This window comes from Pteropus medius, unplaced genomic scaffold (genome assembly GCF_902729225.1).
Source record: "Pteropus medius unplaced genomic scaffold, Ma_sr-lr_union100, whole genome shotgun sequence".
Taxonomy (NCBI): Eukaryota; Metazoa; Chordata; class Mammalia; order Chiroptera; family Pteropodidae; genus Pteropus; species Pteropus medius.
This window is the reverse complement of record NW_024342471.1, coordinates 11,079,134-11,096,266: the sequence shown is the minus strand read 5'-3', so window position 1 is coordinate 11,096,266 and position 17,133 is coordinate 11,079,134. Positions and strand designations below refer to the sequence as shown.

Genomic DNA, 17,133 nt, shown 5'->3' with positions numbered 1-17,133 from the left:
AATATACCTAAAGTATACTTACATTGAGTATACCTTACTTTAACCTGCTTCTCTAAACCCAATCAACTAAGCATTCAGTCTTCCATCATTCAAGAGCAACTACACTGGTATGCTCTTCCACTACCGTAAGGCACTTTTTTCTTCTCTGCAAAACTCTTGTGAAACAACTTCCTCATCTCCTAGTCATTGCTCAACCCATTTCAATCCATCTTTTCTCCCTAGAACTAAACAAAAACCATGTTAGCAAATAGCCAAAAGCCTCTTGATTGCTAAATCCAGAAGACATGTCTAAGTCTTAACTTACTCTGCCTTTTTAAAGCATTCAAACCTCTGATAGAGCATTCAAACCTCTCCTTATTCTTCTCTGGTCTCTATGATTATTTCCTTTAACAGATCCTTACTCCACCTGCCTCCTAATATTGATGTTCCTCAGGCTGCTACCCTTAGTTCTCTAAGTTGTATCTCCACTAGCCTGGTTTTAAATACTACTTGAGCCACAGAATATAATCAAATCAGCCTCTAGCCCATACCTGAGCTCCAGATCTATTATATTAGCCAAACGCATCTTGGCTACCTGAGAGCAAGACATATCTATTGATGTACTCCAGTACTCCCTGTGCACAGTGTCTGGCATAAATATTTGTTGATAAATATCCCATGGGCACCTCAAATTCAATAGGTTCAAAACTAAGCTCATCATTGGCCCCCGCACAAATCTGCTTTTCAGTTGGTCATACCACCAACCATCTAGTCTTAGGGACCAGACAGAAAGCTCATGGTCACAGCCTTCTTCCTTACTACTATTGATACCATTTGGGATATCTCCTCAACCAGTACTCTCCCTCCTGAGAACTGTATCCAACCACACGCAAGTATGCCAGCATTCCATGTGACCCACCTTCACAGCCATAGCTGACTAGACCAGAGGTAGACACTTGATTAATCAGATTCCCTTTCCTAGGAATCTGCAATTAGGATGAAGAGATGCTAATTGGCCCTCTGATCACTTAGACCAAGGCCAAGAAAACTGGAAACTTAGAAACATACTGCAATATAAGAAAATGATCAGCAGAGAAGAATGAAGTAGTTCTAAAAGACCATGAAGACAGAGAAACACGAAGAAGAAAATTGTTTTGGTCCTTAAACACTTTCTAGACCTTGAGCACTGCCCTTCATGAGGCCTTGCTGCACGTCCTGACCTTAGAATGTACTAAATAGCACTAGGTTCTCATCACTCATTTCCCTTTTGCTTAAGTCACATTGAGATGGTTTTTTGTTACTTAAAGCCAAGAGCCTATTAAGATACCCTTGATTAGTTCCCTGCATATACCATTCTGTTTCACATCTACATGCTTCTGTACTTTGTTCCCTCTGATAATTAGCTTAATCCTCTCTCCTAAGAACTTAGCAGGTACACAGACACCTGAATGCTCTTGTTGATATTAACATGAGTTCAGCAGCTATGTGAATGATCAGCTGAGGAGGGCAAAACAAAGTTAACAAAAATATGAGGCCATTACAAGGTAATTTCAGAAAAAAGTGAAAGGCCTAAAATGTCATTGTGGGGACAAAGTAGAGATATTAGAAATAAAGTTAAGTAGAAGAAACAGAGGAGTTAGTTGACCAACTAAAGATACAGAGGGAGAGAAACAGAGTCTAAAATGACTCCTAGTTTCTGGCCTGAGCAACTGAATAGACGGCAGAGCCATTCATAAAGATTGTTTGAAGTCATAAGATTTCAATAAGATGACCCTACCCAACTTGCTAATATAGTGTAAATACTACCCATCCTTTATAAGTCCAGCACAATCCTCCACTCCTCTGTAACTCTTTCCTGAACCCCCGAGGTAAGTGTATGCTGCTTCTTTCCCTGAATGCCCACAGGACATTCTCTGTGCCAAGTCCTGTAACTATTGGATCATTGCTACATGTGTGCATGGCTTTGCTCACTCAAGAAAATAAGCTCCTTTGAGGCAGGATTTCAGCTAACATTTCTAGATCATCCACAGTATCTAATACTGTGCTAAATGTTTATTTAAAAATTAGTATGGTCCTTCTATATCTCTCCATAGTTAATAAAAGTCAAATAGAATAAATAATACTTCTAAAATAAAAAGGGTTTTAGGGATCTTTACCAAATCTAATAAAGGTGGGTAAAATAGAAGAATTCAAGCAAGAATTTCAATTACTTGCAGACATTTGCAGGTATTTCAAACCAACATTTACTTATTAATTTAGCCTACCAAGCCATGCTATAGTAGTTTCACTACCCCAACTATATAAATAGAAAAATAAACAAAAAAAATTCTAAGACCTGGATAAATAAGCTGGCAGAATCTCTTCTCCCGTCTTCTTGCTACAAAAAATCCTACACAGTGTCCCACAAGCCTCAGCTCTTCCTGCTTCATAGTTATCAGGAAATTCACTTGCATCAAACATAGGATTGGAAACCATGGTGTCTGTGGACATTTGTGACCCTTTCCGTCGAAACTCCATGCTAGCTTGTGTTGTAATGGCTGGGGAGAGAAAAGGAGGGTTTTATTATATTTGTCAATATGCAAATAGGCTCATGGGACCCTGGACACAAAGATCAAATGTTGGTGTCATTAAATAGCTATGTGAATAGAATCCAATAATGCTTTTGTTTAGCAACTATGTCTTAATTTTTTTTTTTTTAAAAAGGGCTCTCTGAAATCTTCTTTGGGTAACAATTTACAGTGGTATTATCAGTTTAACAAATTCTACAAGTATTTTCCAACTAAATTTTTGATCAGCAGAGTACACTGGTATATATCTGTATATGTACAGATATATAACACATAATTTGGCTTTTCTATTATTTACTCCGTTTTTAATTTCCCCTACAGAATGATGCTTAAACATTAAGAAAAATAGCTACTGCAATTTACACACTACCCTAGACGGCCATCATAACTGAATGGGCAATCCCATGCCAGTTTGTATACTTTAGGGAGGGCAAGCTAAGGATGACAAAATGAGTAGGAAGAGAGAGCATTCCCACCACCCACCCAACTCCAAAACACACACCAAAGAATCGCCCAACCAAGCAAAATGAGAATGAATTTTAACAACCACAGACAGCAGCTAACTTGAGGTTGATAAATCAGAAAATTGGATTGGTAAGAAAGATTATCATGGTCATTCGCTGTCACTGAAACAAAAGCCCTTCGAAAGTTGCTTTTATTTTTAACAAAAGATTTCACAGTGTATTGAAAGTCACTCTGAAATCTTTTATCACTCTACATGAAATGTTTAAATTATTTTGTAATACTAGATTTAATAGAATGCAGAGTCAAGCATAAATCTTTATGCAACTTCCCATGAGCCATTTTTAGTCCTGAATAAGCTATCCAGCAATAATACATTTGAAAAACACTACATGCAGAATGCATACAAATCAAACACTAAATCTGTATAAAAATAAGCTTAAAGCTTAAAAAAAAAGCCAAAACACAGTTAGTGCAAAATCCTGGAATTCATGACATGACCAGACTAGTGTACAGAAATAATGGGACTGATTCAGGCAGATTAATTTGCTTTGCCAACAATCTTCCCCATTCAAAACACAGAAAAGTATTTTTCTTCCCAAGTGCAAAAACTACAAGAGACAATGACAATCAAATTTTTTAATGGAATTATGAAAAAAATAAAAACATGACTGCAATTAAGGAGAAGCTTCTGGTTCCTACTTACAAGATTTATAAGAAAGAAGAATTTGGATAAAAGATGCTGCAAGATAATAGAAATAAATGGAAACAAATCAAAGGACAGCAGTAATTATAAAATACTTTAAAGATGGTGAAATTTTACAATAGATTAAGAAGCCTTTTAGCTTTTTAAAAGTTAGATTAAAAGCTTTATGATACCACAAGCTAGTTCAAAAACATAGGAAATTGTGCATTCAGATCCAAAATTGTAATTTTTGTATCATGCAAAAACAATGAACAAAGAAAATTACACAACTACAAAAGAATTGAAGTTTTCAACTGCCCGTTACGTGCATTAAAATTTTTAGTTCATTAACCCTTCCCAGCTCAATGTTACTTTCACGAAGCACAGTGTACTATCAAGTAAATCTAAAGCTAACCAGTTCGGAGAAGCAAACATTTTAAGTTAGAGGTGAACTACGTGGCAGAATTCCTTGATGACAGCCAGTACTTAGAAAACAGACTAACAGTGCTAGTATTCCCAAATCTCCCATCATCCCCAAGACCTCAAGAAGGGGTACCCAATAGTGCTCTAACCCATTCAATTATCTGGACACCTCCTATCTCTTGGGTAATGTAACAGCCTTTCTCATCTCAGAACACAAGGTGGGGAAAGAGAGGCTCCTATCCTTTCCCCACCAAGGAAAATGGCAAGAGTGAAACATAGAGAATTTGCTGCCCATGCATAATTTGAATTCTGGCATCTATCATTTGGCACAAGAGGGTGAGCAAAACTGTTACAAACCCCCTAGAGAGTGGGAAGATCTGTAAGTTCCTTTAAGCAAGCCCACCAAGGAGGCGGCAGGTTGAGCCATTCTGAATTCAGAGGTTTTAGTGTGAACAGCTTGATACCCAAAAATTACATGGTAAGCACTGCATCTTAATAAAAATAAAAACATGACCGACTCATTTTAGAAAATACAGTACAAATTAATATAAACATGGTTCATAAAACTCAAAATATAAAGCACATGAACATAAAATATAAGCCAAAAATGGTTTTTAAAAGTTTTCATTAAGTCATAAGTACATTTACTTATCTATAAGTAAGCACTACTTTCAAACTTGTAAATAAAAGATAATATGGAAATGATAGAATACAGTGTCTGAATCTGAACAAAATAAAGAAATCCCTAAACTCAACCATACAATCTCAAATTGTATTCCTGAAAATGTCTTTATATTCACAATTTTTAAAAATTTTAAAGATTTGTAAGAACACACAACATAATTATATCTGTATAATGCTAACAGACATAGACCTTAGTTCTGAGATGATACATAATAGATAAGAATGTATTTCTGAAAAAAGAGAGACCCTTATGGTCATTAGTTCTATCCTTGAAATTAACATTCTCCATAGGGATACATAAACTAATGCAATTAGGCATCCTTTTCCCTCAAGCTATTTCCAAGCCCAGTGGAAAAGTGCTTTCTTACCAAACAACCAATACACTCATTAATGCATAGAGCACAGTGCCTGGCACAGAGTAATTCAGGTAAATAAATATCAACCATTATTATTATTCAGCTCTATAAGGCATGTCATAAATATTCAGTACATTCTGTACTACCCCACCCTCACATCCTGTACCCCACCCTATGCCACTACTTTCAAGTATAATGGTAAGTTGACAGAAATACATTAGATTTTATTCAGGTGGTGTTTCATTTCTCTAATAAAATCTAAATAAAGATATCAGGGTTGAGTTATTAATTCTCTACCAGTTACTTAGTTTCAGAACAAATGATATTTTTGAAAGTATACTCTTGAAATAAAGTTTTCTAGACTAAAACCTGAGAGGTTAGAGTCTTTTGTGAAGCAAAAATCTTCTGATATTTATATGCACTAATAAGTGAATGGCTGTCAAAATCTAAGAAAACATTTCTTGTGAATAAATTTCTGGTCAAAAATCTTAAATTCTTTATATTAATATTATCCTGGCTGACATGAAGGGAACTTCCAGGTCACCTACTGAAAGGAATTTGATTCAACAAAAAAATGGCTAACTTGAAGTGTGTCTAATAAAACCAGACAAAAGCCAAACATCATAGAACAAACATAAAAAGGACAGGTAGGAAAACTTCCAAAATTCTGTTAATCAGCTGGAAGGGGTTAAGCACAAGACACCAGTTGGTCAGAGACAGAGAGCTTCTTAAGATACATATTAATCTTGCAGGTAGGAAAGATTAAAAAAAAAAGAAAAGAAAAGAAAAAAATGGTAACATATTTCTTGAGCAATATTTACCAGTCATGCTGCTGTCTCTGTTTATTCCATTATGAAGTTTACAGTGAACAAATGCTGCATCAAATAACCATGATCCAAAGAGATTCAAGATGCTGTTAACCTTTGGTCTCTGAGGGGCAGGCAGTGGCCGGGGTTCTGAACTAGTCTGATTTGGACTCGACAGAGGAGAAGAGGAAGATGTCTGGTGCTGAACTTTCGAGGCATGACCAGTACTAACCTATTAGGAGAAAACGAGAATAGACCCCCACTCATGAAAAGTTTGAGAAAATAGCAGGACTTTTTAAAAAGGATGGTAAGTCAACTTTATACAGCATAGTAATAGTGATTAAAACTCTTACTGTGCTTGTCTTCATGGTGGCCTTATTCACAGTAACAGCCCGGTGCCTCCGGTTATGTGGTGGGGTGGTATTGACAGCAGTGCTTTGAGGCATACTTAATCTATTCACGGGTGTTGGAGGAGCACTGTCTGATCGGGGTCTAGAAATGCCTTTAAAAAAAGACAAATGGAGTTATTCTTCATAGTTCAAAATATATGGTCATAGAAAATCTTCCTCAAGCAACACCAGTGAAGGCTTGGGACAGACGATAGCAGAGACTGCTAGTGGCCTTCCATTATCCATTTGCCCTTTCTTCCTGAGTTACAGAACACAAATTTTAGCTAGACATGGCTACCCAGAATAAACAACTACATTTTCAAGCCTCTCTTACAACTAAATGTAGCCATGTTCTGACCGTAGAGAAGTAGGTGATTGGTAGGTAGGTCTTCCAAGAAATCTCTTTAAAAGGACCAATCAAGTATAGACTCTTTCCTTCTGAATTCCTGAACAGGATAGCTGGAACTCATTCAACCACCATGGCCCATGAGAATGTGAACAAAAGGAGCCACAAGATGGAAGGGCCTTGGGTCTCTGACAATATTGAAACTGCTATAGCAACCTTGTACTGCCCAACCCTGGCTTAACACATGTGAAAATAAACTATCTTGTTTAAACCACTGATATTTTTGGTCATTATGTGGCAGTCAAACTTCATTTGAACTAATACATTTCCTATGTAATGAAGTAATAAGTACACATAATAAATGTTGTAGAAAGTGATATATAGTAAATATCATTGCCTTTCAATGGGTAAAAAAATCTGACTTTTCATATCCCTAAAATGTAAAAGTTTAAAGGAGTGGTCCACAAAAGGTATAATTGCCTTCTAATGACACACATAAGAATGATACTTAATGCATTTTAATTTATATTTTCTTGTATTACTAATGAAAATGAACACTTTTCTTTTTTGCAAATCTTTAATTCATATCCTTTGTCCATTCATCTACTACTTATTCTTTTTCTTAGCACAGTTTGATCTATTTATATAAAGACAACAAAAACCCTCTAGCTATTTATTACATTTGTTGCAAACAATTTTTTCTCGTTTGTTATTTATAATCAAATTCATTCATCTTTTTCTCTGGGCTTTCCATAACAGTTTCTAAAACTAGATTCTAGAGTTATTTACATTTAGTTCTCCAAACATCTAACAACATACACAAAATTCACCTAAGAATGCATCCACCAGACAGCTGATTCCACGCATGGCACGAAAAAATATTTGAGGCAGATGTTTAAGGCAGGGATACTGATTCAATTCTTGTGGCATTCCGCTCACATTCAAGAACTGTTCCTGAAATTTGGGAGTAGAGCTTATAATGGCTGGGTTACTCAAATCCACAGGGTTACTATCAAAAGAGAGAGAAGAAGTAATTATACATTTAGAAGTTTCTTTAACAATAAACCGCATGCAATCTAATTTAAAGGCTGTTTGTGCCTATTTCTTTAATTCAGAGAGAAGACTAATCTGTATTTAACAGGCAAGGGACTCAAATGTCAACACTTCTTTACAGAAGATCTGCAGTGTGTTTACATAAACTTCTAAATGAAAGGTAATAAGGAAATGGAAAACTATTACTCTGCCTATTCTGAGAATGATAATCAAAATAAGACTAGAAATTTTTAATTTTTAAATGTATATGTGGGTATTTTCTAATATGTTTAGAATTAAGCAATGAAATAAAAAGTGTAATTAAATCAAAAAGAACTCTAAGGAGAAAATTTTACTTTCGTATTAACATACCCAATTTTAAAAAAAGGATTTGAAATTGAAATTAGTATTTGTGTTTGTGTGTATGTATGAAGGCCATATATTTCAAAATAATATATCTGAACAGTTATATTTTATGCATAAATAATTTTAAGTATTTCCATTTAAAAATAGATTAGATTTCCACTGGAAATGGTCTGCCTGGCTGTCCATTATGGCCTCTTCAACTCAAAGCAATATTGTTAATCGACCTACATCCAGTACCTGGAAAGAGTTTCCACTAGCTACGAGGCCAAAAGAATAAAACCGAGAAATACAAATAGTTTATAGATGCTGTGCCTTTTGAAACCTCTTTTTCCATCCACTTAGACTCTTAATTGCAAGTGGGAACACGGAGCATATATACATGGATGGAAAATGGGCTTCCAGTGTTAGCCCATTGCAACCATAGAACTGTAGTTCATCATGTGTGGTAGAGGAGATAAAAAGTCTAATAGCAGTGCCAAAAGCTTATACCAGCTTCTCCAGATGTAAACCTGAAATGATTTTATTGGCATGCAAATATTCAGAGAACAGATTCAAAAAAATAAATTTTTAAATAAGAATAGGTAACAAAGGATACAGGTCAGATCATGGAAACTGCATTCATGCAGCTCCCAATGCCCTGTATATCTGACACATGTGGAGAGCCTGTTAAAAATCCAGACTCGACCAAGATTTACTGAAACAGACTCTCCGGGTGGGGCCTAAAGGGCAGGTAACCATGCACAAACAAGTCCAAGGACAAGCATTTGAGAAGAGCAGTATTCTAATCAAGGGAAACATTTTTTTTTTTCCTGGAAAAAGATAAAGCATTACCATACTAGACAAAATTTGGGTGCATATCTCCCTATTATATTCAGCCCTCTTCCCAGAAAATTTGCCAATGACCATGGTAGCCTTTTCTGAATAACCTTCATGGACCTGCCTCACTCAGCTACAGCTTATTAAACCAACAGGATAAAACTGTCCAAAAGGTGTCTATCCAGACGTCTGCTAGAGACCTAACACTGATGTAGCTTAATTAACAAAAATAATTTAATCCAATTTATCCCTTTTGAGAATCTGAGCAAAGGAAAAACCCCAGTGAACTGAAATGGCTGAAGATGGTAAGTCACATAGCTGTTTATACCACTGGGTAGTTATCATGGGCTGCATGTACCCCAAATGTAGGAAAAAAGAGAAACTCAGGGGAAGCCTGCCATAGAAAGAGAAGAGAGCAAGCAAAAAAGCCAAGAGAGACAGATGACAAAATACTTTGTCCCAAGGCTGCCTTGATCCCTCCCCATTTTGAGTACTGGATGTTCAATGCTTCTTAGAGCCCAAATGAAACCTTTCTATCATCAGACAATAACCCCTCTTTTTCACCTGCATTTGCTTAAGTAGGTTCCTATTCTTTAGATCTAAAAGAATCCTAACATAATAAAATCTTTCGGCAAAAAAGAAAGAAGCCCAAAAGATCAATTAATAGTAAAGATATGGAAAATGATTATCTAAAAATTACTTCTGAAAAAGATTCCAGGACTAGAGTTTTATTGGTGATTTATTTCAAATTCGTAAGTAACATATAACTTTCACACAAAAAAAGCACAGAAAAAAATAGGAAGTTTCTCACTCTTTTTTTTTGTTGTTGTTACCAAAACATAAATTAGTTACAAAATAGAACTAGAGACAATTTGGGAAAAAAATATTAAAAGACTAGCATAACTTTTCATTGAGGAATTTAGGATAATTCAATATTGAAATGAATATATCACATCAATAGTATGATGAAAAAGGAAAAAACATTAATTGCTTAGATTCCCAAAATATGATTTAAATAAAATTCAGTACTATTCCTGATTTATATTTTTAAAAAAGTTTTAGTTGCTTAGGAAACCAGGAACATAAAAAATAATAATATCAACAACCAACATCTCACTCAAAATTTCATGTAATAGAGGTATTCCAATGAAAATAAAAGGATATCAAAACAATATCATTTTAATTAAACAGTTTTAGAAGTGCTGACTAATGCAGTAAAATAATACACAAAAATAACGATAATAATGACAACTTTTCAAACACCCACCATACACTAAACATTGTATTGTTTTACATGTTTTTTCTTCTTCAATTCTTATAACAAGATGGATACTGTTATAGTTGACTCTTGAGCAACACAGGGGTTAGGAGTACCGACCCCTGTGCAGTCAAAAATCCACATATAACTTTGACTCCCCAAAAACCTAACTATTAATATAGCCTACTGTTGACCGGAAGCTCTACTGATAACATAAACAGTTGAGTGACACATATTTTGCATGTTATACATATTATATACTGTATTTAAATAAAGAAAATGTTATTAAGAAATTAATAAAGAGAAAATATATTTACAGTATTTTAAAAATCCACCTATAAGTGGATCTGTACAGTTCAAACCTGTGTTATTCAAAGGTCAACTGTATTATCCCCGTTTTATACATTAAAAAGAGACTGGGACTCAGAGACACTATTTGCTTGCTCAAGTTTATGCATACACACAAAACAATAGAACTTGAACTCATGTACAGGTCTTACTGCAACCAAAGCACTTTTTAATTAATAATCACAGACTCAGGCATGAATCACTAGAAAGGAGACATTTCCTGCTTGCAGATAAATGTCCATGACGTCTAGAAATCTCAAAAGAATCAGTAAAATACTCAGAGCTCTTTTAAATGCCCAAATATAATATACAAAAATAAACATTTTTATACTATAAAGAAACATTTTCTTTATAGCAGCAATAGCCACTTGTAAGTTAATTTAATAGCAAAAAGAAAGCCCTTTTCAACAGCAGCAATGCATAACTAGGAACAATGATAAAAAATATGCAGATCTCTGTGAAAAAAACTACAAAACACTTCTATAAGATATTTAAAATTCTAAAAAAGAAAAACACCTTTTAGAAAGGTAGACTCAATATATTAAAATATCAGCTTAATACAATTTTCATCTTTAGCTGTCTGGCTAGCTGTTCACTAGTGTTTCTTTTCTTCCTATTTCTCTTGTAATTAAGTGTACCATGAGTACAAGTTCTGGCCAATGGAATATGAGTAGCAGTGATTCACATCACTTCAAGGCCTGGTCCATAAAAACTTCCCACATAATTTTCCTTGTTCTCTTTCCCGTCTGCCCGTCACATACAGAGGCTCCTGCTTACAAAGCTGAAGCCCTAATATAGTCACATGTTGGAGACGGCAGAGCGTATGTCAGCCTGGGTCCCTGAACGACTCTGTAAGCAGAGCCAACCTCTACCTAAGACCATACAAAACTTACAATATACTAAGCCACGAAGATTTTTCTGGTTCATCTGCTAATGCAGGACATGTTCCTAACCCTAATTAATATACAATCCAAACCCCAAAAGGTTTTGTGGGGTTTTTCTGTTTACTTGTGTTTTATACCTTGTCAAATGGATTCCAAAATTTATCTGGAATGTTAAACAAGCGGAGATAAAAAATATTCTAAGAAATGGAAAAATGGAAAAGACATCAGGCCTACAAAATATAAATAACTATTATAACAATAAAATAATAAAAATGTGAACCGTGTATAAAAATGAAGTGATTAATGGAATATGTGACCCAAAGACAAAACTTGGTATATAAAAAGAAATTTAATGTCACAAAGGAAACAAAGTCAGAAGGAATCATAGGTGAATATCAATCTGATCAGAAAACAGAGAAAGACTTTCTAATCTTAAAAGAAACAGAAAATGACGACTGAAAAATAGATTTGAGAAGTAAACTGAAATTGCTGAAAGATAAAAAACACAAACTACAAACTGAAAAAGAATGACAGAAAATGGTTAACATCTGTAATTTATAAAAAGGCCATACAGAGTAATTTAGAATCTCTAGTACAAAATAGAAAAACAAAGCTAGTCAAACCAGAAAGAGAAGATATGCAAGGAAAACGTTTAATAATCAAGACAGTACACAACAGTACAAAAGTTCCGGAGCATAAGGATGGGGCTAGTACAGAGAACTGTAAGAAGCAATAAAACGATTAAAGAGAATTACTATAAAGAAAGAAATAGCAGGAAGTAGCAATATATCCCCCTGTGAAATTTGTAAACAAGACTACTAGAGGAGAGGCCCTGAGAGCCAAACTAACTATTCAGTAATAGTCACAGAGAGGAACAAAGTAATTTCCAGTCCTGGGAGAGATATCATCATCCAGGCTGCAGCAACAAGCAAGAGAACAAATGCTGCATCTAACCCAGGGAACAAGCTCCTAGAGTTTACAGACCAAGAGCAGCAGAGAACATCCTGACCCTACTGGGATAGGGAGAGTAGGAGACACATGATGTGTAGATGTATGCGCTGTCCAATGTGGCTCCTTCTCATACTCCGAAATCCAACAAGAGTGTTACAGCTTGGTTCCTGCCCTAAGACATTACTCGGTAAAGAGCACATAAAAACTAAAATAACAGTACCTTAACATATGTAAAAAGCGAAACCATGTCTGTGCAACGCACTCATTATCCATTTCAGGAGGGATGAGACTGGCATCTTCATCGGGAACTTTAAATGGAGGAAATGAAGGACCATATGTAAAGCGCAGCAATCTAAAAAATAAGAAAATGCACACCATTAAGTTCATTTCTTAATAGAATGAAAGACACATTCAAGCATTAAAATACGATAAGAAAAACATAAGAGAAAATAGATGAGATATGTATTATATCTCGCTGAAGTAAATAAATGAAAATTCTTGTTTATAAAATAAACAAACTGGAAGGAAATCTCCAATTTTATAAAATATTTTTAAAGTTATTTAAAACATTTACTTATTTTAATAATTGTTTATAAGTTATTATTTTATTTTTACTTTATTTATATTAGAAATTTATATATATTAAATTTATAGCATAAGTAATATAAATATTTCACATTACAAATTTTATATTTTATTATACAAATATAATAGGTTTATATTATATAACACTTATAATTACATAATTTTATAAATTACAAATTACATATTACTAATTTATAAAATTATGTTTTTAAATTTTTACCTATAATTGTAATGACATAAACAAATTGTATAATCATATAATATGCAACTATATTTATATAATTATCTAGTCATCTAATATAATAATTTATTTTTTAAAGACTCATCCCACTGCAAACTTCTGCAACACAACTAGCCATAATTGATTCATAATAATAACTGCAATAAAACTTTACATAAAGTTTAGAATTTATGGTGTACCTTAAAAGTAATTCAACAATTCAATTACTTAATAGTGATATTTCAAATGGAATAAAGCTGTTCAAAGACTTTACTCAATTATTCTACATCTAGAGATTAGATCTTAATAAAATAATCAGAATATACACAAAGACTATGTATAAAGTATTCATACAAACAACATTTTTAAAGTAAGCACTGAGAACAAGATAAATATCAAAACAACAGGGAACCAATTAAATGAATTATAATTCCATTTATATAATGAGAAAGTATAAAGCCATTAAAAATATGCTCTTGAGATCTATTTAAGAAGCAATAAGGCATATGTTAATTAATGTGACAAGAACGATACAGAATATCTCAAATTCATTTTTTTAAAAAGAGACATTCAGGAACATTTGAACACTGAATGGCTGATCGATATTAAAGAATTGTTAACATCTTTTAGGTGTGATATGGTATGGTAAAGATGTTTAAAAAAGAACCCTCATCTTTTATATATTATAACATGTAGGGTTGAAATGAAAAAGCAAGTCTGAAAAAAATAAAGCCTACCACTTTACTCATAGAATAATAATGGTATTATATATAAGTGGTAAAAAAAGTAAAACTATTATTAAAAACTGCCTACTTTTGTTACAAAGTAGCACATTGCTGTATGATCCCATTTCTGTAAAATTATGTATGAATATATATAATAGTATTTCTGGTGAACTTAACTTTTTTCTGTTATACATTTCTATAGTTTCTTTTTTAAAAATAATGATCATAAATATTTTAAGGATAGGTTTTTTTGGGAGGGATGGGGAGGTAGGGTACAGAATTTATCTGCTTCTCCAAGATACCTGCTCAGTCTGAAAGGTTTCAGATTAGACAGACACTAGCCAAACTATTATATCTATTTTTAAAAAGTGGTTCCATTCTATATCTAAAGTACTGTAATAACAGATACAGGATACAGGCTTTTCACAATGCATTCCATGAATCCCAGAAAGACACAGAACTAGGGGAACGCTGCCTAAGGCCAGATGGATGAAGGAAGGCAAGTCAATTACGTACCTTGAAGTGAGCGCACAGATGACCTTGCTCCACTGCTCCACCACTGCTGGGTGGTGCCTCCAGTTAGCCACCATCTCCCTGGCTGTTTTCCAGTAAGGAGGTGTTGGGAAGCACCGAGTACAAGCTAGTAACCAAACCTCAAAGAGAACACCAATCAACTTCTCTGCTAGATTCTCAGCAATACCACCTTACCAACAAAAAGAAAACATATCTTTGGTATACTTATTTTTAAAGCAGAATCTTTAATTCGCTAATTTAAAAAAACTGGCCAAAAAATTAAAATAATTGCAATGTTAAGTTTTGACTCTTAAATAACCACTTTATAGTGAGGGGAAAAAAAACTATTCTTAAGAGCTCCTATGAGGGAAATCGTAGATACATCAACCAATTATCATTTTGAAAATCTTCAAGTCACCCCTGCTGAGTTCTTACTGAAGAACTTAACCTTCCAGCAAGTGGGACAGGAGCATAGAATGGAGAAGGGAAAGGATGAGCGCCTATAACGAGTGACTACTAGGAGTCAGTTTCCTTGTCAAGTAGTTGATATACATGACTGCCCATAATCCTCACATTAATTCTACAGGAGAGGTATTTACACTATCTATTACCAATTATTAACCTGTTTTGAAGGTGAGAAAACAGGTTCAGGAAATTTAAGTAACTTGCCCAAATCACACAACCAATGAGTCAAAGAATCAGAACAAATACCGAGATCTACCTCCGAACTTAGCTAAAAATTGCTTCAGGTGTTTGAAAACCACCCCTTCGAGGGAGAGGGAGACAAAGAAGGAAACAAAATAACTAGTGTTGGGCAGCACAGAGCCTCAACCATGAAAATAGAGCTGTTCCTCTGCTCTGAGTCCTGAAACTAGGGATAACAGCAGTGGTCTGGGCTCTGCACAGCTCCAGGAGGCAAATTTGGGACTAAAACAAAAAGTTGTAAGGATGCCTACATCAAATGAACAAAAACAAAGTTTCAACAATAATGAGCCCCAGAAGGGGATAAACTGCCTGCCTTGTGTTGCTAAGGTCCCAGGCCTGGGGAGTGTGTAACAGAGAGACAACAAATCAGTAACTGGCCAGCTTTTGTCAATACTATCATGTAGTTCCTCTGAACACAAAAATTCCACGATACCTTTTAGATATTTTCCTGGACACTGCATCTCCATGAGAGCACAAGCGCACTCACATGTGTTAGTAGAGACTACACAGATGAATAAGCAACAGGGAACTTGGAACTAGAATATCGACTTACAGTCTGTACACTGTGCTATAGCATACAAATCAGGGCTTCTAAAATACACTCTAAAGTCTTAGAAAATTGGAGGGTTTTTAATGGCTAAGCAACATACTTCCAAATAGAACCCTTTGAAGACTATATAGGTTTCATGCGCTAAACAAAATATCTCTGTAGCTATTAAGTTTTCGGAGTCTACTTTGACAACTACTTTGTAATCAGGCACACTATATACAGGCTATAATTTAATCAGTTGTTTCCTATACAGGTTCTAGCTAATATACTAAACAAGCTATTGTTCCTATCATTATCAAAAATGCATTAATTCACTGAGTCCCTCTCTGCCATCGCTGAAGGTAAAATAACTTCATATTGTGCTTTTAAGGGTTTCCATTCTAAGAACTGTTAATCTTGGCTTGTCAACTATTGTGCCAAAATTTAAAAGTAAACTGTGTTTGAAGCTCCGAAATTAGAAAAAAAATAAACAAACCTTGAACAGTTGGCGGGGCTAGAAGTATATCATTAATCTGCAGAAGGAATAACAGTAAGACTTCCCAGGTTTCTCGGGCCATGATGGATGAGTCACGGGCTAGTTTCTGAATGGCTCTCAAGACCTGTAAGCATAGTCGGATCTGACTGGAGCCCTGTTCCTGTCTGAAGACAGACAGACAGATATCACTGACAAGCCTTGAGAAGAGAAAGCAACAGCTTAAGGGCAGGCAACTTACAGACACAGCACACAATAGTCCAATGATGCTCCCTAAGAGCATCATCAGCAGGCATGATTAGGTACACTCTCTTCAGTTCAAAGCTACTTCTCCATCATACAACTTGGCACTCAGTTGTCTACCTATCACTTCTATGAGAGCCTAAAAGCTCCTGGGGAGGAGGGTAATGCTAGAAATCTAAGTGTCACTTCTGAATTTTCTGTGTACAATGTGCCTGACACATAAGAGGTATGCAATAGGTTTCTGCTGAATGAATAAATACCCATAGCCACTCCTGCTGCTCATACTGAAGCAGAACAGCCTTTACATTCTTTTTAAAAAATGTTTTAAATGTACATTCATAAGAATTCTGCATAGGATTTCATAGTGCTCACAGTTTCTTTGAAGCTAATGTCTGCTAGCAAAGAGCCTAAGGCCCCAAAAACTTGAGGTATACAGGCAATTGCCTCAGAGATGAGCACCTGCTACTGCTGTTCTAATTTAAAAAAAAAAAAAGGCATCTTAACCCAAGATGGGGACTCCAAAGGTTTTAAAGATAGCCTAGAACAGTTTTACAACTCTCTTTAGTACACAGGACCATTTTTTCCCAACAGAATAAAACAAGTCAGAGTATAAGGGCTGGGGTTGAAAAAGAAGGAAGATAAGAGATCCAAGCCCCAACCCTTATCCCTACTCTCCAAAGCAGACCTCAGAATTTTGAGAATAGCAGGAAACCCACTGCATTAGCAAATGGTGAGTTGGCCTCCAGATCTCCCTTGTGAAACCCAAGA

At 35.0% G+C, this 17,133-nt stretch overlaps 1 protein-coding gene across 2 annotated transcripts in view; it reads right to left on the bottom strand.

Moving 5' to 3' along the window:
• Positions 1-17,133, bottom strand: part of RALGAPB (Ral GTPase activating protein non-catalytic subunit beta) — a 74,534-nt gene that overhangs the window by 40,865 nt on the left and 16,536 nt on the right. For both annotated transcript variants that reach the window (XM_039864323.1, XM_039864322.1), the window contains exons 4-10: positions 16,126-16,289; positions 14,399-14,585; positions 12,573-12,704; positions 7,528-7,706; positions 6,316-6,464; positions 5,978-6,194; positions 2,315-2,516 (exon numbers count right to left, since the gene is read on the bottom strand). In XM_039864323.1, coding sequence (XP_039720257.1) covers positions 2,315-2,516; positions 5,978-6,194; positions 6,316-6,464; positions 7,528-7,706; positions 12,573-12,704; positions 14,399-14,585; positions 16,126-16,289 — 1,230 coding nt within the window. The remainder of the gene's footprint in view (positions 1-2,314; positions 2,517-5,977; positions 6,195-6,315; positions 6,465-7,527; positions 7,707-12,572; positions 12,705-14,398; positions 14,586-16,125; positions 16,290-17,133) is intronic.